This window comes from Toxotes jaculatrix, chromosome 11 (assembly GCF_017976425.1).
Source record: "Toxotes jaculatrix isolate fToxJac2 chromosome 11, fToxJac2.pri, whole genome shotgun sequence".
NCBI classification, from domain to species: Eukaryota; Metazoa; Chordata; class Actinopteri; family Toxotidae; genus Toxotes; species Toxotes jaculatrix.
Genome location: NC_054404.1, coordinates 11,889,759 through 11,915,101, shown reverse-complemented (window position 1 = coordinate 11,915,101; position 25,343 = coordinate 11,889,759). Strand labels below are relative to the sequence as shown.

The following is a 25,343-nucleotide window of genomic DNA, read 5'->3' as shown; positions in this document are numbered from 1 at the left end:
TGAGATAAATGAACCCGGGCAGCCTCAGGGGCTGTTAACACCTGTTTGTCTTTCCCCAGGTTCAAGGACATGCAGTGTACCTCGGCAGCTTGTCTTTGCTTGTCTGGTTACCAACCAGTTTCATCTGGACGGCTGTCAGAGCAGGCAGAATAAGTTGGATCTTGCCAGTCATGAACTTTTATTGCATGGTTGAGAAATTGTGGAGTGATTAGTCCACACAACTTGTTATATAAGGAACTGCAGACCATTAAAGAGTAGATAATGCACATAGTCCACAAGACTGGGATATTTCCTCTTATCAGTGTTGCTCCGTGTTTTTACAAGCCTTTACAGTCTCAGCTGGTTCTCTGTGTTAAGTGTATATATCAGGGTATCAACATCACTTTGTCATTATAGAATTATCCAATTTCCTTCACACAAAGTTTTTAAAGTTCACTCAAAACAAAGCAAAGGAAATTTATGTCTGCCACCAAACAGTCGTGTGCACAGCTGGAAACAGATCCAAAAGCAGATCTCTCTTTTCAAAAGAACTCAGACAGTAATCACTATTGTACTCCCTGCCCTTCTTTTACTACTGCCCACTCAGCTCCCTGATTGGCTTCACTGGCACAGTAAGAATCTGACATGTCAACCAATGCCTGTGGGTGAGAACACCACAGAGGAGGTGGGGTGCAAGTCTTCAGCTGTGATTGGCCATTGGTCCCACACACTCCCCACCAGAGGAGCCCTGGTCCAAGATGAGGCTGTTTTGTATTTGTGTGTATGTTTGCCTAAGTGTGTACGCATGCATGCTGTGTGTGTGACAAGAAAACCAGCTACAAGCTACAGCCTGACCGAGCCAAGTCCTCACTTGAACCTCACAAATTTTGTGCATTGTGATGTGTGAAATGTTTGCAGTAAACTGACTCGTCTTAGCATTTTTTTTTTTTTTACCACAAATGAGAATCACAAGCACAAGTGTCGCTTTATTATATAATTAGGAAAAAAATCCATTAGCAGTCCATTATGTTTTATAGTATATGACCTGAAAGGGTTTCCAACAACAAAAGCAAGCACTCAGGCAGACTAACTAACACACACACAGTCCAGCATATGGCCGAAGCAGAACAGCCAGAGGGAGTGCAGCAGCTGGGCTCGTGGAGCGTCATCCTATCTCATCTCTTTTCCTGCCCATTTTGGACCCTCAGCACATTCCTCTGTGAAGCTGCCACCGATGAGAGAAATATTACCGCAATACCATTCTAGCAATTCAATTTCATCATACACATTATGAACAATGTGCTCCAATGACACCTTGCAGTACAGTGTAATTGAAAAGCAATGAAACTCTGACAAGGAGCCAGAGAGATAATTTATGTTCACAGTCCTTTCCACATGCTCAACACACCTTGAACCCCATTTACTACACTGCACTGGGCTGGACTGTTGTTTTTTTTTTTTTTTTTTATCAGTGGTTCCTTGTATAAAGCTGCTGTCTCCACTGGTAGTGGCTATAAAAAGTGTTATAAAAGTGAGACAGGATGTTTTTGAATATGGACATGATCTATAAATAGCATTCTAACAAGAACTGTCTCTAATGATGTTTTAATTTTTAGATTATAGATAAAGTGCAGTGCTATGGCTCGGGAAAAAATGAAATAAAAGGTTTTCTAATATGTGTGTGTAAACAAGGCTGGACAAACCGTATGGTCCTTTTTGAGACCATAGTCTCAAAAAGGACCGTAGTGTTCAGCTGTAAATGGCTGCAGTGTATAGAAGCAGTGTCTTGCTGAGAAACAGTTCTTAAGTGAGTCTGCTCTGTAATGTCACTAACCTGCTGCAGGGGTCAGACTTGATATGAGTCTTGAGAGCTGGGGTGTGATCTCTGCGCCTCTGCAGCAACTTTGAGACTGACCTGAACAGACAATGAAAAGCCAAATATTACAAGGTATATATTATCTGCACTGATACTTATTTCCACAATTAAGATAAGAAAACAAGAGACTTTAAATCAAATTAATTTAAAAATCAGGAGACAAAAGGATCTTGATTATTGGTGTCATTCTGAAATACTGAATTACAGGAACTATTTATCAAATTTATGTATGATTAACAGCTTGAACATAATTAAGACAACATAACTGATGAAATAAATATTGAAAATGCTGTTATATTGCTCTTTGATGAGAGCTCCACTCTGTACCATGCTGAACCTGGTACTGAGGACCCAGCTCAACGTGAGCCTTGTTTCACAGCAGTGTTTGAGAAAATTCCTATCATCTTACGTTCACATAAGCAAGGCTTTCACTGTGATTGGACTGACCTGAGTTTAGTGGGGCTTAAGGGGCTGGTTGAAAACATCAGATTCCTCCACATTAGCAGCGAGACACAGTGGGGTGAGTATCAACTTTTCCCATTTTGTGTGGACATATTCAATTGTACTAAATGTTAAGCCATTAAAAACTTGACTATTTAATTTTATTGGTATTTTTCTTTTGTTAATATGTGGAATTTATGCATGTTGTTAATCCAATCAAATTCTCAATGAGTCAAGTGGTCACACGGAAGAGTGCATACCTACTCTTTGAACAACAGCATGAACTTTCTGTAAAATCTTAGTGCTTGAGAGAGAAACTTAAGAAAAATATGCTGATCACTGAGTAACCATAATAAGATAAAGAAATTAACAAAGCACGTATGAGAGCACTTGTTTGTTATGCACAAAACCAAATAAAGATGCTAAAGTGGTCTGACTGAAAAGGTCAAACCACCTGACTCTTGTCAAAAGTTCCTGAAGCAGAAGAATATTTAAAACTTTTCTTATGTTTTCTCTGTAGGTGGCCTGTGGAGCAAGTTCACGGTCATGGTGACTGTGACCACGGTCCTGAAGGTTTTGAGCGTGTTTGTTGCAGAGCTCATCAGCTCCATCACAGACTGGTTTCAGACCAAACCAACATGGGCCAACCTAGAAGTGCTGGAGAACACAGAACTGAAGACCACTGGAGGCGGTGAGTCACACAACAGAAGCAAAGTAGAATCTATCAACTTGCAGACATTGTGCACTTTTTCACAGAGAAGTTGCCCTCTTTTTAGCATGAAATTGCCTCCATGAAGCTACTATCTTTCCATCACAGCTCAAAAAGGAAACACTTTGAATTTTTTTTTTTTTACCAAAAAGCCTGTAACATCTTGATTTGTCTAACTTGTGTTAACTTCAGATAAACTTTGGAATACCTTTTTCTTTGAATTTTATCTCCCATTACTTCCACTGGAAGGGAAGTATGAGCAGGAAGAATAATTATAGCACATGGGAAATTGTAAACCTATCCTTTAATCCCTCTGAATTTCTTAGAATTAAGTTGGATTGACGCAAAGCCCAGCTGTCTTTACAAACAACATTAGTGAACCCTGATTAAGGGCTGATCAAAATACAGCATTTGGTGCCTGAGAGTATCTATGACAGCACACACATCAATCCACAAACTGTGGGCTTCTGAATAATGTAGAAGTTATCCCTCTGTCTCCTTTAGTCCATGAACGACACAGGGCCAGAATTCTGTGGGAGAAGACTGGAGCTGTGATCATGGTTGTACGGCGACCTGGATGATTATTGTGCAGAGAGGTATGGAATCACATGTTTATTAGAACTGAGAACTCTGTATTCACCTCACTAGTGAACTTTCATTCATGCTATTTGATTCTCTCTGTCTTTTCTCTCTCTGCAGGAGGCTGCTGAGCTGTCCTCTCTGAAGTCCCAGCTGCAGGATCTTGAAGTCCCTCTTTTTGCTGTGGTGAAAGAAAACCTTGGCAAGGAGCTGGACTGCTTCAAGAAGTACTTCTCTGGGAAGGTCTACGTGGATCAGCAGGTCTGCTTTCGCAAAGCCCTCCACTACACATGCCTTTAAGATATTAAGAAACTGAAACATGGAGTGTTACATAATTTAAACCAATAAGCTGCTTTTATATTATTCTCAGAGAAATTTCTATGGCCCTCAAGAGCGATGGATGTTTCTCTCCATGTTTCTCCGTATTGGTGTGTGGAGGAACCTCTGGCGGGCTTATCGGAGGGGCTTCAGGGGGAACCTCAAAGGTGAAGGACTTGTCCTCGGTGGAGTCTTCGTCATTGGGCCCGGAGACCAGGTGGGCAGAATAAATATTTTAAATATTTTATTTTAAATATTTTAAATATCTCAAGTGTATCTGGATTTTTTCATGTGTTTTGAATGTTTTGTTTTTTGTTTTTTTCTTTTGTTTTTTTCCCCCAGGGTATTCTGCTGGAACACCGTGAGAAAGAATTTGGGGATAAAGTAAATATGCTGGCAGTACTCAGAACAGCCCGCAAAATGCAAAATGACATGGCAAAATAGATCTCAAAATGTTAATGAATGGACTGCTTGTCAGTGTGGCACCGTGTAATAGTGTTTCCATATCCAATCTAACCAAGGATTTTTTTTCCCCAACATGTTATACTCTGCTCATATTGCGACTGCATAAAGCATGAATTCAGTGTCTTTTTGGCTGCTGATGATTGCTGGTGTGTTACGCAATGCCACTCTGTGGTTAAAAGGTGCCGCTTTAACTGTTTATTGACCCACTGTCTGCGTCTTGGAGTGATGATCTTTTGTGTGTTTTAATGAAGATCTGTCTCTAAACTCTGCTGAGAGAGCGGCTCTGATGCCAGCACACAAGTCCCACACTTTCAACAAGACAGTTTTGGCCTGACATGATGGAAAATAAACCGCTGAAGTTACTAAAAGCCTTTTGAGTTGGACATCTAACAATAAAACAATACACCAGTCGTGCTCACAGAACGTTTGTCGGCATATTTACCAGTCATTGTGTCTTGTTTTGTCTTGTCCCGCTTCCCTTTTTTCAAATCTTATTATCTAGTCACCCAGTTCGATTAGTTTCCCTTGTTGTCTCTGGATCGTTTAGTACGCCTGCGCCGAAATCTGTTTACGAAACGCAGGAGCACAGCGACGCCGCCTGTCGTTCCATTGATTCTGGTGAGTGTACCTTTATTACAAAACTTCTTCTCTGGCTTTATAAAACGGTGGCAGCTTCCAAACACCTGCACCTCCCTCAGCGAGCCGTGCCAGCTCCAGGCCCAGACTCAATAAACCAAAGACCTAACCATTAGCCGAGCTAACTGCTAATTTATCGTTACCGTTTGCCCCAACACGGTCCTGTGACAGCAACTTTGTAGGACACTGAATGTATGCTTTTGTGTTGTTATGTAATCATCGCCACACTGAGGCCTCAAGCCCTAACAAGTCATATTCCTTCACAGTTAGAGTTTTTAAATGCAGCCTGTAGAGCCATGTCATGGATTACACATTAATAGTATCAAGGTCATCATCTTGTTCGTCTTCCCGTGGGCTGACAGGGCGGGTACTGGTTCAGTTGGTTCAGCTGCTTTGTTTGTTTGTTTGTTTGTTTGTTTGTTTGTTTGTTTTACAAGTAGGCAAAGTGTCAGCCGTGGAGGAAATGTTGACATTCTTAACCTACAGAGAAAGTTAAAGGTTAAGTGCAAGTTTTGCATACAGAATTTTTTCTATTAGTATATATATATATATATATATATATATATATATATATATATATATATATATATAACAAACAGGAAATAAGATGTAACAGATACACAAAGCTGCAAGATTAACAACAAAACAAATATCAGCACATGAACAAAAGGTGCAAATCATATTAGATATGTTGGATTTTCTATTGAAATACACTGGGTATTACATATTAGGCTATCAACAGTTGGTAAATAAATAGCAATGTATCATTTGCTAAGTTATCAGAAGTAAAAGTGAAAAGTTCATTAGAAGATTGTTATGTTGTATATGTGCAAAAGTTACAGGCACTAAAAGCAAAGGTAGGATGCTACATCATACCACACTAATAACGTGTTTTTTAAATAATAATGCCACAAATAGTTTTTATTTATCAGTTAAATTCATATGAAGAGCAGTAAACAGAAAAATGGGGTTAAAATCAAATCAGTATTTGCTGTGACCTCCCTTTGCCTTCAAAGTAGCGCCACCAGACGATATTTGTTTATGACTCTAGCTGTGTGTCTGGGCTCATTTTCACACTGCAGAATACTCTATCCTCTAACAATACTCAATTAAGAATCTGAACATCTGAAGTGCCCAAAATGTTTGTACACTATTGAATATAATATGATTAGATTCTTATTACAGATGCATTAACATGTAAGCAGCTTTTTAAAGTTGTAGCCTGCCAAAGTAGAGTTATTTGTGACTTGATACAACATTAGAATGTCATATCTGGTTGAGGTGAGTATATACTGTTCGGTAATTCAAATAAATCATATTTTAGAAGCTGATCACATGTTTTGTGTGACAAATCATCATAGTTACAATAGCTCTCAAATACATGTAGTGGAGTAAAATGTACATTTCCCCCTGAAATTGTGCGGGAGTATAAATTAGCATCAAGTGGAAATACTCAAGTAAAATACGAAGCTGTATTAATAACCATAGTTGTCAAACAAATGCAGTGACATAAAAAAAGGAGGAACCTTAAACGGAAATATTCTAGTGAAGTGTTTTTAACTGTTCTTAACTGTGTGATCATTCCCCCAAACATTGCTCAGACGTCTCTTTTACATAATGCATCTCTTGCTTTAGTTGACATGATAATTTTTTCAGGTGTTGTGCAACGCTTCATCATGTTTGTCAGTCGCAGTGCTGACGGGTCTCAGCTTTCACCGCTCGCCCTGCAGACACATCTAGACGCTTCCTTGTGTTGCAGACGTGGGTGTCTCTCTCTGTTGGCTGCTGTAGTTTTCTTTTTTTTTTTTCAGCGTCTTAACAGTTGTGAAGTTTCAGACCTCAGATGCTTTTGGGTGATTTATGAGCTAAATCTCTGGAGAAAAAGTACTTCTTCACACTTTGGAAATGGAGCCAAGTTAGTATATTACATTTTTACTTTTGTCATAAACATAAGATAGATTTGATCCTTTTCAAACTTAAAGTCTGTTTTTGCCTCGTGTAATATCTGCAAAACTGATAATTTTTAATTCACAGTGCATGAATTTCTCTGTGTGGTGTATTGTAAACTTACCCATTCGGGTTTCCATTCTATTTTGTGTGCTGATGTGCTCACCACACACGAGAACTTGAGACAGTTTAAGAATAGGAACTTTATTCGCAAGTAGATAAGTCATTTTCTAACCAGGCATTTTATACTTTACATTTTTGTCATGCCTTCATTTGAATACTGCATGCTTTGCAGGGTGGGTGGCAGATTCCTGCTGTAAGCAAGAATCAGAACCTGGCTGACTGGTTTTAACGGTCGGTTTATGTGTTTTAGTTGTAAAGATGCCAGGAATGCTTTTTTTCTCTCGAATCAGTGAAAGCATATGCAGGCTCGTTGAAAGCGGGGCTTTCACTAGATATGGAGTGTATTGTTGTTTAATGGTCTCTGACATGGCACAACTGGTTATACTTTCAAAGAAAAGACTTGTGCTTCTTTCTTTCAGTGAAATCTTGAGGGTGTGTGTAGTCAGAGTTTTTCCACGGTCCTGATGCTAGCTCTGCCCAGATGTTCGCCAGCTTTGAGGGGGACTCTCACCTTGCGCTGCTCTGCCCTCTCTCTGGGGAGTGTTACCGCAAGCAGCCAGTCGTCCACCACAGCCAGGCCCCAGTTTCTGAGAGCCCAGGCTGCTCTGTTTCACCAAACTAAAGACAAAGCCAGTCTTGACCCAAACAAGCCCACCTCAGGCAAGGATATATAGTATTTCACTGCCTATACAATTAGCTGTTCTCTGTCGCAACCCGAACGCCAAGCTTGCTGTAGAAACAGTGTTACAGCTGTGATCTGTGTGCAGTGTTTCCCTGCTTTAAATCCACTTTCATGACACTGAAAAGTGTCATGAAAGTGGATATTGGCTGATACTGTCTTAGCCTTCTATGACGTTTAAACTGACATTTTGGACAAAAACACATTTGAAAACATTCACTATCTTCTGACATTTTATAGACTGAACTGTTAATCAAGAAAATGACTGGCAGATAATTGATGAAAGAATTAAATGTGAATTTCTGCCAAAAAAATTAAAAAGAATAATCAGAAAAAAAAACATGGCTGGCGCCCAGTGTGACTCATAAAGAATCACACCACCCACAGTCAAAGATAGCGTCTTCAAACTGTGGTTATCTTGTCATGCTGAGCATCTCTTACTTACTAATCATCTCATCTGATTAGTAAGTGTGTGAGTTGTTTACTCTCATAAGTGAGGTTTAGATAAGAGTAGGGAGAGAAAAGGCCACACTTGTAAAAAGTGTAAATGTAAGCATGCAAATATCAAGTAGAGTGCACATTTAGGGGAACAGAAAGTCAAAGCAGACTTTCTTTTGCATCATGATTATGTCAGACTTGTGACACATTTCGCTGCTCTTGTCATTGGTTTTTGTGCTGCAGCATTGTCCTCTGGGTCCGGGCTAGAGGGGGAGCTGTTTGGGATGGGGATGTGGTCGCTGGGTCTCGGCGCTGTCGGAGCTGCCATAGCCGGGATCTTCCTGGCCAACACTGATCTGTGTCTACCTAAAGCCGCAGAGGCATCGCTGGAGTACCTGGAAGATGCTGACCTCCGCTCCACCATAGATGGTAATTGGACTTTCTGATTGGCTGTTTAATAATGTCACCATCCAGTAAGCCTGTTTTCCTTAACACTAGCAGCTGTTAAGCCCATTAGGCAGAGAATTAACATTGCATCAGCACAAGAATTGGCCATTTGCGTTTTTCTTTACTGTTGCATGTTAGCATGCATTGTACATGCAGTGAATGAGGATTTGTGTAGCAAAGCTCCTTTCTCAGATCTGCTGGTATTACAGATTAGATCACTTTGCCTGAAGCTGAAGGTCGAGTTACTGTTATTCATAATAAGCGTATTCAACATATAGACGTTCCATGTGACCATGAACGTTCAACTTTTTCTCCATTTGAAGGCTTCATCCTTTATCTTCCACACTGTGGCTTTAATGAATACTTAAAGCAGCTGAACCCATGAAATCCTTGTGAGTCTGTGTTTTGAGGAACTTGTCAGATTGGAGACTTTGTTTTAGAAACAGCTTCTTCTTGTTTTGTCTGCAGGTGACAAGGTCATCAAAGCAAAGGGCCTGTGGGAGAAGGACGGGGCTGTGGTCATGGCTGTACGACGACCTGGATGATTTTTGTGCAGAGAGGTGATAGGAAATGTTTACAAATATGAGAGTAGAGGCTGTTTTACTCAGCTCTGAGTGTATGTGAGTTACGTTTTCCATGATGGTACAATCTCTCTCCCTGTAGGAGGCCTCTGAGCTGTCCTCTCTGAAGCCTCAGCTGGAAGAGCTCGGGGTCCCTCTGGTCGCTGTGGTGAAGGAGAATGTTGGCACAGAGATCCAGGACTTCAGACCGCACTTTGCTGGGGACATCTACATAGATGAAAAGGTTAGCAGTGGTAGACAGCATCAGATCTTCAAGACCTTGCAGTTATTTTTGAATGTCATAAAGAGTGGCAGCCCTGCAACACATCTTGAGAAATAGATTTTAAATGATCCCCTTGCCTTATTGCTCTCATCTGCCGATGGGAAACTTGACAGCTGGCAATTTAGTTGGTAAAGCAATTATGCCTGTTAAAGAATCAGTAAAATAAATCCATCGTATGACAGAAAATCGTAATGTGAATTCAGAAATACGAGGACATTCATCTAATCCTTTCCTGCATGTTGGCTTTCTTTTGGTTAGGCTGACTAAAATTGAAATTACAACTGTGTGATTACAGAAACACTTCTACGGCCCGCTGCAGAGGAAGATGGGTGGTCTAGGGTTCATTCGCCTCGGAGTGTGGCAGAACTTCATCCGGGCCTGGAGGTCCGGTTACCAGGGCAACATGAACGGCGAGGGCTTCGTCCTGGGGGGCGTGTTTGTCATTGGGCCTGGCGACCAGGTAGCGTCTCACACACCTAGACTAAAATAAGATTGGGGCTCTGTGGAGCTTTACAGAACAGGCGTCTCAGTTTAAACTGCATGTTGTGTTTTGCAGGGGATTCTCCTGGAACACCGTGAGAAGGAGTTTGGCGATAAGGTGGACATAGCAGATGTTTTAGAGGCTGTCAAGAAAATTGTTCCACTGAAATAAGTTCTTTTGGTGTTAGACGAAGAACAGGTACACTGAACAAGAAGAAGTAAGAAATAATTAGTATTTTTTATTTGACATATCTTGACCTTGTAGTCAAGGTCCATCCATCACTGAAATACTGATATTGTAATGACATTTTCATCTGTTTGCATTGTCCAATGTTATAATTTTGTCCTTTGCACATTAATTTACTGTAGGTTACAAAAATCCAGCTGTGAAATACAGGACAGAGCTAATAATAATAATATTACAGCATATGTCTCTGAATATTGACCTCTGCAAACACCCTAGAAGCTAGTTTCCTTGAAACGGGTACGTAAAACAGGTAGTAAGGGACTTAAAGGCAGCATTTTCATTCAGGTACATCGGCCATTAAATTTAAGGTCACTTGAAATCTTCATTCTAGACATAATTCAACCTTAAGGCTGGATTTCACGTGTTTAGTAAATCTATTAACATCTGTTAATAGATGTACATTTTAATGACGTTCCTGTGTGTTATCTTTGTTTGCTTCTCCTGGTCAGGCACATAAATAGACCTCCAGTGTGGTCGATGAGCACGTGTGTGCTCTGTGTGTGTGATAATGACAATCTGACTCTAAACTCAGCATTGAGAGGAGCGGGTTTGATGCTCAAACACACACGGGTTCCACTGCTGTCGCAGTGCTGAGGAGTGTTTGTGGAGCCTGGTGCAGGTGTTGCTTTAATGTGTGTACATGTGTGTTAAAAAGTATGTACCTGTACATGTGAATCCTAGCTGCAGAAAATAAAAACCTCATCACCATATCTTCACGTTGCTCCTGTTTTTATTTTTATTTTTATTTAATGTGCCGTAATTTACAGATTTGTTCGAATTTGAGTTTTCCTGCTCTTGCTCTCAGCAAGAGCAGGAAAACTCTTGTGGATTTGTGTTTCTAGAACAGGTTTTTCACTTATGTATTTCACACATTTATATCAGTAGAAGCTGGGTTTTGTTTTGGTTTCAGGTGATAAAAGATCAGCACTCCAAATGATTTGGACCAGCTACAGAACTGAGTTTATCCTGCTTCAAATCATTACAATTAAAACCTCAGACTTGTTTATCTAGTTCGCATGAGGCTTGGTCTCTGTCTTGGTCCAGTTAGTGTCTGATTTACAGAAATGTAATTGTATCAGATGATATTTACGACTGTATTCACTAGTTCTTTTCCTTGAGAACAGGAAGGAAATAATGTGTTTTTTGTTTTTTTTTTGTTTTTTTAGAATATATAATGTATAACGGTATCACATTAAGCAGACAGGTTTAGACAATAATATTACTTATTTTATTATTATTGTTATTATGTTATTATTGTTCTGAGTAAAATACATTTCACATCCAGGAAATATATTTCAACACAATACAAAATAGAGGGAGAAAACACTGTGCACCAATACTGACAAGACTACATGTATGTAGGTTTGTATGTACATGAAACAACCAAAAACATTCATGAGTGTAAAACAAACGGGGATTGTCTTTACATTTGTGCCGTCAGTATTCTTTTTTTTTTTTTTATGGCATGCACAACCCAAGTTTAAATTGGTGGGCGCTCAAACGAAACATGCCAAAACTCACTGCTGCTATGTGGAAAAAAGTCAAGTTGGTTATGAGATTTTATTGTAGAGTCAATAAAATTGATGCTAAAAGTATGATTGTTAACTAAACATTTATTTCTATCTCTAATCTCCTAACTTTGTGTTTATAATGATGCTTTGTGACGTCAAAATATTTGGTGTTGCACTGAGGATCACTTCTGTAAAAAAAAAAACTAAAATGCGAATTTTGCATGAGAAAAGCCTGGCAAAAAGGTCCATACGATAAAGCTGAAACACAAACTTTAAAAGCTATACACTCCTTTCCCTCAATCCTGTTACAATTCATACCTGTCTCATCTTTGGCTGGATCTGTGGGTGCGACACATGACGGTGGTAAAGCACAGTCACACGCTGAGATACATGCTTACAGATGTGTTTAAATGCTCACTAAAACCATCCAGTTTTGTTCTTGACATTTCTGCGCTGTAATTCAAAGAGCAGAAAAAAAAATAAAGGAAAAAAAGCAGAAACTGAGCCACATGAGAAATGAAAAGCAGCAGAACACGACTGAATTATGAATTAGCAGTAACGGTGATTCATTCAGTGCTATCCAGCACAACAAACAAATACAATCCTCAATATACATTTTTAAAAAGCTCAGTTTAAATAGCAACACAAATCCAACTAGCTCCTACAGCAGCACAGCAAAGGTTATATAGTGCAGTTTTACCCTCAGCAGGAAAACACCCCAAAAGCGCAACACTCACAATAACTACCATCAGCACTGTAGCACAAAAAAAGATGTCTTAATGATGTAGTCACAGATACAGGAACAAAGTAGTGATGCTAACTCTGAAACACTGTCCTGCAGTGTGTGTGTGGTTATGTCTCGGTGTTACAGAGGGAGGCAAGGGGGACTCAGACAGCACCAACTGTCTATTAACACGGGCGATACAGAAAGAGTTTGATTCCCGTCTGGGAGTCACATTTTCATATGAAAATACGAAAAACGATGAGTAAAAGAGCAGCTGAAAGAGGAGTTTCACACCACACTGAAATCATTTGAAAGTGATACAAACACATTTCCTACAGAAGTTAGGAGTCATGTCAAGATACTCTTTTCCTATCTAAGGATAGAAATAAGAATCTCAGGTGAGAACAATCTTCAAAAATGATCGGGACAGGATTTTGGAGTGAAACCATTAGATTTCAAGATCACACGTAAGCATGGTCATTGTGTAATTCTGTCTGTATAGAAGTTCCATCGTAAAAATGCAATTGCAAGTTGCCACAGTCCTGTAACACTCAACCAGTTTCAATGAAAGATTGTACCACCATAAATTTCAGAAACATAAACTCAAGTGACTACAGATGCTTGATGGAGATGTATTCAAGTACGAGCATGGACTGTACAATCTTACTGTTGGGTTTAGGTTGTTTTTTTTTTGTGTGCACAAAACATCGCTTGAAACCAACAGTGAATCATAGTAAAGTCCAACCAGAGGAACACTCAACTAATCTGAGAGCTCGTTTGCCCTAAATCAAGAGGAGCACTCGCTCCTTTGCAATAAATTACACCCCTCTGTCCTCCCGTAACACAAGCAGCTGACATTGTTTTCTGATGCATATGTGGGGCCATCTGGTGGATTCACAACCAGACGCACACCTCCAAGTTAAAATCTCTAAAATTCCTCATGCATATGTGCTCCTTACATTATACATCATATATTTATATATAAAGAGAGATTTGTATATGCACACTATATTTATAAATATATCCAAGAAAAATATACTTATTCCTCACAGACACAATCATTACTATCTACCCACAATGGACAGTTGTGCGTTTGGAGAGCTTGGTCAACAGTGTGAACGTATTTGATCAGAGAAGCTCAAACTCAGCCAAACTGTCCGACTTTAACGACGTAACAACAAAGACTGTGCACACAATTATCCACTGCCCTGACCTGGATACAAGCATTTAGTAATTTGACTCTGTCACACATTAGCTACTGTCATTTGGTACAATGGAACATCAATGGCTCGAGTGCATGAGACAGTTTTGCAGGTGGCTAGCTATTTGCTGCACAAGAAAACCCTGCTATCTCAAACTTAATTAGACAGCTCTGCTTGACCACCAAACCACCCTGACTTCTTCCAAGCTGCTCCTGCTATCCTTAAGGTCACGTGGAGTTAGAAAGTTTCCGCATGACAACAGCAGTACATTTTTGTCCGAGGCCTGATCACAGCATTTTATCTTAGCAACCACACGCTGACACAACACAGGACATTCCTTTCCACCACACAAGCACCATCACCTACAACAATCAAACAACTCATCAAAATGCTACTAAAGATAGCGGCCGCACAAGTTCACAAAGTGAATTCAAATGATAAAAGGCCTTGAAAAACAGGCTGCCACTGCCATGGCAACAGTACATATTTACGCTGACAAAGATCACACTCACCAGTGTTAACTAATGTACTCTGCGGCTGTGCTTTGTGACTTTCTGTAACATAATTCCTACATATTTTTGTTGCCACATGTACCTAGCACCTCATTACCTGGTCTAAGAATATGAAGGGGCATAAGTACACTTAAAGGAGAGCTGAAGAGAGTAAAAAGCTGCAGCAGTTAACAAGGAGGCAGAGTACAACAAAAGAGGAACTTATTCACCAGGGGCTGGACTGTTTAGAGCTAATTAACGCAATGGTTTGTCCAGTTTAAGTGTAACAACTGTAACCTACCGCAGTCAATGTTTAACAGCTTAAAATATTACTTCCAGAAACAGAATAATGCGATAAATGACAAGGGAAGAACTGGAAATGCAAAAACAATTATGTGACATTCAGAAGCAATAACATACACGACTTAGAAGCACAAGCCTTCATTTTAAGCTGGAGTAATTAATTATTTCTCAGAGGACTAGCATGAACCTGAACGCAACATGAAACATTGGTGAGTCAAACACAAATCAGTAACTTCATGAACTGCCATATTACAGGCAGTTTTGACCAAAGGAAGACAGAAAACACACCACAACACACACACAAAAAAATAAAAATAAAAACACCAGGAGTCATTTTTTTCTTGTCTAAGGAGTGATATCTATGTACAGAGAGAACTGCCAGTGATCGTCCGTCTCAAAGTGTTCAGTTTTCCCTTCAGTAGATCCTCTTTTTCAAAACCGTAAATTAATCATCATCCTCCACTGTTGCACATAAAAAAACCCCACAAATGCTTCAGTACACACAACAACAACAAAAAATGCATAAATAAATGTTTTGCTCTCCCATTTGTGCCCACAGGACAAAATACATGTGTAGTATATCTGTGTGAGTGTCTGTATGTCTTGTGTGTGTGTGCAAAGACATAGTTATCTGGTCCTACAGGCCCTTGTTGAAGTAGACGGTGGTGGTGTGGGGACTGGTCTGTCGTATCCTCTCCTGAAGATCTGCCTCCAGTCCGCTCACACTCATGGAGCTACAAAGAGACGATTGAACAAGATTAGTTTGCTGCTACAGTTGAGTAAATGTCCAATGAAAGTGACTTGAAAGTGGCTCTTGGCACCTTTTCTGCGGGAACAGGGCACAGCACAGAGGAGTTGCAAACACCAGGCTGAAAACAAGACATAGAGAGGGATGTTTTAGACAGTGTTACCAATTCCCCCTTTAAGTACAGATACTTTCAAGTCCATACAAAAACTGTTGATAGTGTTATTTACTTACCACAGACCGACGAGCCCCACCTGGACTGGAGCGTTTAGAATTGGGAACCGCTACAGGGAGATAAAATCAGAGAGAAATTAAGTGAAATCAGGCAAACAAATCATCAATGTGACCTGTTAGATCACGAGGCCATCCACAGACCACGCTGAATGCAGAAGGAATCTTTTCAGCCTTGTCAAAACACCAGGATAACAGTCATGCATGCAGTCTGCTTACCTTCATGAACGCTCTCTTCTCCAGAGAATTCATTATAACAGGGGGGATAGCTGTAAAAAGTAAAGATAAATCAGGTGAAGTCTTCTGCTTCAACAACAAAAGCAAAAATGTTATTTTCAAAAAGGTTAATTTCATACTTCAGCTGTGGGAAATTCATTCATCTCTCATGCCAACAACGGTTTTAACCATGGATGATTTAGGTGGGATGACAAGGGCTGGTTGCATACCGGTTTTTATGTTATGCTGTGACTGAGATGTTTATTGTTGTGTGTGATTTTATGTGCTTTTACCTCTATTTTTAGCTGTTTTTGCTAAACAGTGAGCTGGGCCTCACTGAAAAGCTCTGCTAAGCTGAGTGGAACTGCAGATTGTTATAAAAATATTAATTATAGCCGCTTTCACAAACCAGTACATATAATCTTTACATTACCCATTGCTGGCACTGCCATGCCGATCCTTGACACCACCACCTGCACGATGGCCTGCTTGGCAGCATTAGCAGATTCTCCTAGCCTGTTTCCATTCTCATCCATCACAGGGATACCGTACTTCAACTCTCTGGCAGAAGCAAAAATAAAAGTCTTGTAGAGTAGCTATAGCACCTGTTGCAATTCCTAAAAGCTCCTGGGAGAACAAAACAGAGGTCGTGGGCTTTTACTCTTGAGATCTCACCTCTGTCTCATGAAGGGAATGTTGATACAGTTAGCAGCAGCAACAGCAGCAAAGGGGACAAACCGGCTGATGATTGGAGGGAGACGCTGCAAGGGAGACACATTGGGACGACCAGTATCAAATCTCTGCACAAATTTTCAAATATGTACGCAAATCAGTGTTCATGTGCTTATTTACTTGAACTCGGGCATTACCGAAGCTACAGACTTGAGTCCCAAGGCAGTGACTACAGCTCCAGTAGTAGCACTGACATAGGCTGCACCGAGCTGGCTGCAAAGAGACAGATGCATCAGACGTATATCTCACATTAATAACGTACTTCCTCTTTCAGCATTTTCCCACATTATAAATAGCTGACTTGTGCTACATCACATGAGGCTTGCGGCCGACAATCTATCAGATACACTAAAGTGAAATATTTCAGAGAGGAGTTGTTGCAGTTTAAGTGAAAATTCATGCTATGTATGACTATGCAAAGGTAAATAAACAAGAACATTTCAAAAATAATGACAAAACAGAGAAAGACACTATAGCGTTCATCCTCAAGAGCATGCTTAATCCACCAACACGCATTTGCATGTCCTGAAGGCAACCCTCCTGAACGCATGCATCGGATGCATTTCTGCAGCATCTGAAAGATGCATTTTGTGGCAGAATGAAAATAATGCAAATACATGTTGACCTGACATCAACTGGGAGCACTGAGCCTTTGTCAGCATGAGTGCACGGTGACATGGGGCTGAACATGCTTAACAGTGGAACGTAATACCGCTGTGAGGGAAGGGGAGAGGACAGCAGCTCCCACAGCCTCCTTACAGACACTAGTTTAGAGGGAGGACAGGAATGATCTAGACTGGAAGTGAAGTGAGAAGTCCTTCCTACTTCACGGTGATGGGTGCATCTCCACTGCGGTTGGTGTAGTTGACGACAGCGTTGAAGGACTGGTTAACCCATTGCCAGAACACCACTGCTGGAGTAGTCCTGCAAGCATGAGAGAACCACAGTGTGTTTGAGGAAGTGAGATTTCACACAGTGTAAGGTAAAAACTACAGTGTTGGCATGGTAGACTAAACGTGCAAAAAACAAAACCTTAAAGGTGCATTCATACATAGCTGTCTAAAGATTACTGCAGTGGACTGAGTGTGTTGTTTTCCAGTCCACACAGTAGACAAAGGGTGGCTCATATGTTACACTGAACACACTGCTGGTACCCCCAGTCATTACTTATTTTAAGGAAGCAATTTTGCAGATTAACAGTCAACCCAGCAGTTTAGTGCTGATTACAGCTGGTACGTATAAGACGAAGATCAAGATATCTGTTTGATAAACTACATAGAAAATACAGACCTCAAAGTACAACCTCAATGCAACAGAAGTGAGAACAGCTGTGACCACTGCATCAAAATCACTGTATTCCAGTTAAGGCTAATTGCGTGAACAAGGCCATAAAATAAGTCGTAAATATCAAAGCTTTCTCAAAGAGGAGATGAAAATAATCATCTGTGAAAAATGGCTGAACATTGCTCTACAGATTTGTGAAAGTCTAGTATCATCCATGCCCAGGAGGATTAAATCGGTCATAAAAAATATATATAAAAGCTATATTCAAAAAATAAAACGAGTGAAATCTCACTAATTAAGGCTGTACTGACTTTTGCAATTGGCTCTTTAATATGAAACATCAAACATGTCTGTTTTTTAAATTAATTGGCTTAATTTTTCTCAGGCTTTGGCTGAAAAACAAAACATAAACGGACAGGATTTGTAATTACTTCACATTTTAGCAATACTGAGAAGCTGTGTATTAAGTTTTGTTGTATACTGCACATATGACAAGTGTAGTAACAAGTTTTTTTGTTTAGCCCACAATGACAGGTTCGTCTCAGAGGATTTCACACTCTAACAGCACACAATGCCCTTTACTTATATTTAACCTTATTGTTTCTTTGTGTCAACTTCACTCTTTAAAGCCACCACGTGTAAAATCTGAAATATCATACTTTAGCGCCCTCCAGTGACAGTATGAAGAAATTGACACTGTGGCACACAGCAGTGCATGCTGCTAACCCACTGATCACTCGTCTGTTCACCAGCCAAAATTATTATTCAAATTTAATAAAATTATTAAAATATGTAAAATATGGAAGCCCAAAGTGTTTAATATTAAATAAGTGTAATCAATATTAATACATAAATAATTAGAAATAAGTATAGACCACTTTTATAATATAAACATGGAAATTTTTTAAAAAACACATTTTTAAATGTAAAAAAGCACATGTATAATGAGTTGTTATTTCATCCTGCTTATTTTTGTAATAACAGCGTTTATTGCAGGTCATTTTCATTTAATTCCTGCAGTTTTTATTTGAAAACGTGCCTTTTCAAAAAACTTTGATTTCACAACACCATTTTTTCCAGTGACTATAATTCCACTTTATCAACAAGTCTTTATCTGTCCATCATGACAAACAGGGGAAAGCAGTTTATTATTTATTTATTTGAAACTATTTTTTTTTCATCTGTGAGCAGATAATTTTAATTTAATAAATCTAAACCATTACATCTATTATCAAAACTAGAGTCAGTTTATTTCTTGTTAATATTAAGTTTGTTTCAACATAACATTATCACACGGCTTCACTGTCCTCTCAGCCGCTCAGTGATTTATTCAGTCATGAGTTATATTTTTCATTCTTTAAGAGGATTTTCACTCTGTGCAGGGATTAAAATCTCTATTTTTATGCTTTGCTGCATGCTGTACTAAGGCTGAATTTACAGTCGAATCAAAACCATATTGAATTTATTCACCATTTTGGCAGATCACTATTTCTCTATTTTAATTCATAAATCTTGTTTTGAACCATGTACTGAAACGTGCTGTACCTGTAGAAGGTGAGCATGCACCCTGTGATGGACATGTTCATTGGCACCTGAGCAGACATCCGCCCAATCACAAACATCTTCTCGCCCGTGTCGGGGTGGAAGGCGGAGTCGTAGATGTACTTTGCTCGCCAGAGCTCATCCTCCGTCAGACCAGGCTTCACGATCCCGGCTCTGAAAAAGTCAAAAACAGCGGAGTGTTTGAGTCTTTTGAACAAAATTTACAACACAGGAGATATTTAACCATTTTTATACATCGTAGCTCAAAAATTCACAACATAAAAACGTCAATGTCATATTGAGAAGGAAGAACCTTACTGAATGATGAACCTGCACCTAATTCTAAATGGTACCACTTTACTTTAAGTCCAGATATCATAGTTTACTAATTTATTTGTCAACTAAATTTAATGTAAAATCTATCTTAAATCTAAGTTTTAGATATGCCTTTACAACATGTAACGAATGGATCTACATCTGGTCACATCAATACTCATTTCTATTCGTGCCTTGAACCACCCCACCCACCATAACATTATCATTTATACTCCTACTCCATCCTCTATCTTCCGAACCCCCATACCTGTAGTTCTCCACGATCACTCTGGCCTCCTCCAGAGTCTCAGAGGACAGCAGGACGTTCCTGGGATCTGTGACCATGAAGAAGTGCTTGGCGCGCCCCATGAATGTACCTTGGTCCCATCGTGGCTCCTTGATGTTTATGCTGAGGGACAGCTCTCCAGACATCCTGGCTTCCTTTGATCAATGACATAAATTTTAATTAAAATTCAAACTCTTTTACAAGTCTATTCTGGATTGACGTGTTAATACAAGAGTAAAATTTTGGAAGTATTTCAGACAAACAATTGATCTGTCACATTTTTTGGTAGCAATGCTGATCTGGTTATTGCATTTCAGTATAGATACCAGAATGATACAGATTTTATAATTTACTTTGAGAAGTGTATACATGTGTTTCCACAAAAGCTTTTTTTTAATTTATCAAAAGAAGACAAGGTTCTCAAATCTGTTGTGTAAATACGAGAACTTACAAACAAAATAAGATACAGTCGAAAATTGTGAAAATTATGATTTAAATGGGGAACTATGTGATATCATCAAAACAGAAAAACAACAATACAAATCACAACAGACATTTGATGGCAATGTTTTCAAGCCCAGCCCTTCAGGTGAAATTATTAAAATTAAAAAAGCCTGGCTGTACAGTTAAGCCCCCCACCTCTGCTCCATTAATAGCTCTGCTGCAGTACAGAGCTGCATTGAAGCAAAGCAACCTCCCCCACCACTTAACAGCATACATCCCAGAACAACTGCACACAGTTATCGCAGAGAAAATACAAGTCACCTAGGTTTACTTTCCATCAGCATGTTCTGCCTCTCAGTACTTTCTTAAAAATAAAGGACTTGGTTGAAGCTTAATAAAGTGTTCTGATGTGTTCTTCTTGCGGTGTCAAATTAAAAAAATTATTACAATGTCGTCTTGCCATATTGTTGGTTCTTTGGGAGTTTTCAGCTGCCAATGTGCTAATCTCTAACTTCCTCTATCAGTTGTGGCTGTTAGCATAAGATAAACGAAGACTGTACTGAAAAACAGTGAAATATAGGTCTGTACTTGTGGTTTTTTTCAAACAGTCAAACACACCACCACTTAGGGAAAAAATTATTTTTTTGATTGGTTAGTCTGCCAGTTTTTCTCCTGAGGAACTGATTTTCCTTTAAAATGTAAGTAAACTGAAAATTGTCTATAATGACTTTCTAAAGCCAATTCAGATTTTCAGGTATTAAGCTCACACTTGTATAAGACAGGGTTAGGGTTAGGAGTAAGAGTATTAGACTGATGGACAGAAAAATTAAGCAATGTTATTTAGTTGCCCAATGAAAAATTGCCATTCCCCACATATACATGAAGACACTGACATTTCCTAAACTTTTCTGTCAATCGGCCAATCGCTTTTTCACGTTTCACTTTTCTTACCTATGTACTTATTCAGTAAATACGCTGGAGGCATTCATGTAGGTGAGTGCAAACACTAAACTATTACGAGAATGTATGTGTTATGCAGCATTCCTGTAGCGTGTGCTGGGATAGTCCCTCCAATGCTCAGGCCTTAGGAAGGTCTTAATCACCTCTGGTCCCTTCTGAAGGCTGCAGGTTGATGGAGAAGTGTACAAGGGCAAGAAACAGCTGATACGACTGATTCAAGGACTCAAACGTTTAATGTGTTGATAAAAACACACGCGCGACTTCTGGCTGGTGTTCAAATACAAATACATATCTAACAAATTCCTTTTCACCTTAAAGTAAAAATATGCCAGAATAGCTGGTGGGACATGCTAATAGATTACATGAGTCACGCTGCAAGTAGCTGATCAAAGAAATACCGTGACAGATGGGTGAGAGGAAATCACGACATGCTGCCGGTTCCTGTTAGCAAGGCGGCTAACGAAAGTAGCCAACAAACACTCAACCACACTGCAGTACGGCAATGCTCAAACCGCATATCAAAACCACACTAAATTCCCACAGCATTGTATGTTCAGCTTCACGGGACAATAAACAGCTTTCCATGCTGTCAAAACAAACCAATTCTTGGTAAATAACGTCAACAGGACAGCTATCCAGGTTGTTTACAAGCTAACTAATATGCTAGCACTTCAGTTAGCGTTACAAGGGCACATATCGAGAGGGAGTAATCGTTAACTTAGCCGGACTGTGATTTAAATCATTTAAATATGTGAATTCAGGCAGCGCTAACACCTACCTCGTTTGCTTTCTTTCTTTTTCGGAAATGTATGACCTCTCAATATCACAGCACCACCGGGTGGACGTATGCTGCCTTCTCGTACTCTTGAAAGTATCGTAAAACACAGATCACCGCAAATGGCGGGGATATACAGTAAATAGTACACGCTGTTTGATGCTCTCTACTCCACTTGTTTAAAGGGCAAACCGCAATAGCCATGTCTATAATTATAAAAGCATTATCTAGTGCATGATAATTACTAGTACATTAAAGCTCATATGTTTCTGTTATAATTGGTCTAGGTAAAGCTAAGAGTAGTAGTTTTATTGACAATGCATCATATTTTAACATCATCATACGTATGTAATATCTTAATTTGTGAAGCAGCTGTTGGTAGTAATAGTATAAAAAAAACACAATATTTTTATACAGCCTGTGATATTTCCCTCTGTAAGGCAGTACAACATAAGTAAAACAATGATAAGAATATACTCAACTAAGCAGAAATGATTCCTGGAAAACAAAGCTTGTGAGAGGCCTTTGAAAGCAGCACCGTGCAGTGAAACGCTGGGGGCGGTGCTTGTCATGGAGGACATGAGACACTGGAAACAGCTGGGCGTGGAGGACAGGCAACACATGATTGGTTAAAAAGCAACTGACTGGCGCAATGCATGTTTAACACTTTTTTAAATCCTAGAAGTTGTCAGTCGGCCCAGAAAAAGTAATTTCAATCGGTCAAAGCATGCAGCTAAGTTAGACATGGGTTACTCTCACTGCAATGATCCACTTAGACATTAGTTATTTGATTATAATGCACGTATATCTTCCCATAGTGCATTTATGTATGAAGTAAAGATGTGGACTGAAATAAGCGACATTATATATTTCCCCTTTTTTTGGACAATGATTTTCATTTTAGGCACTCTTATAATGAAGTGACCAAGACAAGTACAAGTGCCTCAAATTTGTAGTTAAGTATGTTTATGCTTCGTACTGGTGCTTAATTACTTTCCACTGCTGGAACTAAAAAAAGGTCAAGCGTGCCTGAGAAGAGTGGAAAACACTCTGTAATCACATGACGTCTCTGTAGCATTTTCTTTATTCACCATATTACTATACTTACTTCTATGTATCTTTTTAAATTATGTTTGCTTCTTTAATTATTATTTTTCGCCTGTTTATTTTGGCTGTATTTAGAGTATCTAGACTGATGTGTAACTTGTTCAAGCCGTGATGTCTTACTGTTGTACTGTAAATTGAGTTTGTTAATAAAATTGCCGAAATGAATTACTTTTTTTCCTTCTTCTTCTTCAAATAAAACAATCCTTATGGCTTTTGGGCGACGTCTCTGACTTCAAAGTGAGGTGAAGGTATGACATGACAACGCTGGCCACCGGGTGGGGTTGTTTATCCATCTCACCGCCGTGGTGAGGGCAGTCTGGAGGATCCTCTGCTCAGTTTTTCCACCTGTACCTCTCTGCAGTTCTGCTGAAAAAAATATGGACTTCATTAGCTCATTAATGACAAGGTTTACCTGAGGACAAACTGCAATAGACTTTAGTCAGTGTTACTGTAATGTTGTGCAATTAGTGTACTTAATCATCATTAGTCTGGCTGTAATGGCTGCACAGCTGCAGGGGCTTTATCTAAAAGGCTTACACCTCTTAAGACAATAATGGTCGCCTGGAGAACAAATGAGGTGGCACTAATACTCCGGATGTGTCCACTAATGCGTCAGTGACACGGGCCAGTGAGCGTCTGTCCCAGCTCATCCAGCACAACACGGACACAACAGGTAACACTTGTCATGCTTTGTTCACTTTAGTTTGATCGCATATGTCGTGATGTTACACTCTTTTTTGGTGACGTTTCACGATTCAAGGTATCAACAGGAATAAGTTTAGGCTGTGTTTCTGAAAGAAGACGCGTTCACGTTTTACCGACTCGCTGCGGCAGATGTTGGTCTACAGGTGATCCAGAAGTTTGGTTCGTTACTTAAAGCGAATGAATTTATGATAAATAACAGTCAGAACTGAACCATGTGTTTATGTAAACTATCTTAGTCGCTGTCCGTGGTGCTGATTGATAGAAAAAACTGATCAAGTTCAATGAGAGAAGAACAGGGCTTCCTCTGTTTTCGGGGGGATTTTCTGTTTACGGTAACATTATCAAAAGCTGTAATTTATAGATTATTAGTGGTTAATATGCCATTTGCACCATTTTCACAATTATAAGTCATTAATGTCTTTTTAGCTCTTTAATTCATTAGGAAGACCCCATACAGTGGACTGCCTATCTTCTGGAAATGGGCTGCAGGACATCTGGACCAAAGTGCTTATCAACATTTACAACGGCAGACTTGATTGGTTATAGAACCCATCATTTGTTAACAGTTATAATTGCTGATGACTGACTAATTTTTGCTAATGGTTCATTAGAAACTGAGAAACCCAAGACCCTTTATCGGTGTCATTCTAATATTTATAACTGCAAATCTGATAACATTCGTGTCAAACGCTCAGTACTTATTAATGCTCTACCAGCATCTATAATAACATAATTACTGAAGAGAAACACAGCCATGTTATAACCAAAGAAGAGTCTTTGTTCAAACAACAAAAGGTGAGAACTCAAAAATGTAATAAAACAGCTCTTACTATCATCATTTCATATTCACTTTATTTTTCTCTTACACAGTTTTGGAAGCTAGTCAAAGTCTATGTATGTAAGTTAATAAATGGATAAACCATAGTAAGTTGTAATTTAATAAGCTCTTTATAAGTGGATTTTAATATAGGATATAATAAAGCTCAGTTAATAGACAGGCAAAGTGCTGGAGGAGGATTCTCCACAACCTGGCACAAAACTTTTTCCTCTTAATAGCTTTGAACTGCTCTATAAAGAATTAGTAAATAATTTATTCATCATTAATAAAACTATTAATTATAGCTTTATAGTCCTTCATAAATGGTGCGTTGTCAGAAAGTGATACCCTATTTTCTATTCTAATTTATTTATTTTTATTCAGCATTCGAGATTAAAGGTCATAACTGTATCACAATGAGGGAGTTATATTATCCCATCTGGAACTTCTGAGCCTGCATTACTCATCACAGCATATTCTTTATTCTTCTCACAACAGATATCCATTTAATTAAACATGACCCCAGGGGAATCACCATGCACCACTGACTCCTCTGCAGACAGGCCCGCAGCCTCTCAGCTGAAGCAGGGGAAAACAGCCAGGCACCACGGACTCTGTGGAGATGGACTCAGAGGCTGCAAAGGACTCTAGTGGATTACACCAACCTCTCTAACCGACAAAGAAAATTAGGATTCCACCCTGGGGTAAGAAAATCGGAAACCCAGAGGCCACCTTTCAGCCATCCT

General features: G+C 39.4%; 2 protein-coding genes, 1 long non-coding RNA gene and 1 pseudogene across 3 annotated transcripts; 2 read left to right on the top strand and 2 right to left on the bottom strand.

Annotated features, from left to right (window-relative positions):
* Positions 1-1,079: 1,079 nt before the first annotated feature.
* LOC121190081 lies at positions 1,080-4,979 on the bottom strand. The gene is made up of 3 exons (XR_005894924.1): positions 4,810-4,979; positions 1,814-1,894; positions 1,080-1,204 (listed from the first exon to the last, which is right to left on the bottom strand). It is a non-coding gene; the product is annotated as an uncharacterized LOC121190081 (long non-coding RNA).
* LOC121190080 lies at positions 2,822-4,532 on the top strand (annotated as a pseudogene).
* Positions 4,980-6,711: 1,732 nt separating the features above from the next.
* Positions 6,712-10,917, top strand: LOC121190079 (peroxiredoxin-like 2A). The gene is made up of 7 exons (XM_041050652.1): positions 6,712-6,918; positions 7,493-7,733; positions 8,434-8,619; positions 9,106-9,197; positions 9,301-9,441; positions 9,776-9,940; positions 10,037-10,917. Exons 2-7 carry the CDS (start codon positions 7,538-7,540, stop codon positions 10,130-10,132), a joined length of 876 nt encoding a protein of 291 aa, XP_040906586.1. The 5' UTR covers positions 6,712-6,918; positions 7,493-7,537; the 3' UTR covers positions 10,133-10,917.
* Positions 10,918-11,590: 673 nt separating this feature from the next.
* Positions 11,591-22,061, bottom strand: sfxn3 (sideroflexin 3). Its single transcript, XM_041050651.1, has 11 exons — positions 21,972-22,061; positions 19,772-19,944; positions 19,192-19,362; positions 17,188-17,286; positions 16,500-16,575; positions 16,306-16,391; positions 16,064-16,191; positions 15,634-15,683; positions 15,418-15,467; positions 15,260-15,307; positions 11,591-15,172 (listed from the first exon to the last, which is right to left on the bottom strand). Exons 2-11 carry the CDS (start codon positions 19,933-19,935, stop codon positions 15,076-15,078), a joined length of 969 nt encoding a protein of 322 aa, XP_040906585.1. The 5' UTR covers positions 19,936-19,944; positions 21,972-22,061; the 3' UTR covers positions 11,591-15,075.
* Positions 22,062-25,343: the final 3,282 nt, after the last annotated feature.

Coding starts and splice junctions, on each gene's coding strand:
- sfxn3 (XM_041050651.1), bottom strand. CDS start 19,935: ATGTCTGGAGAGCTGTCCCTCAGCATAAACATCAAGGAGCCACGATGG. Junction 16,576..17,187: donor GATGCACCCATCACCGTGAA/GTAGGAAGGACT, acceptor GTCTCTTTGCAG/CCAGCTCGGTGCAGCCTATG. Junction 15,468..15,633: donor AGAAGAGAGCGTTCATGAAG/GTAAGCAGACTG, acceptor ATCTCCCTGTAG/CGGTTCCCAATTCTAAACGC.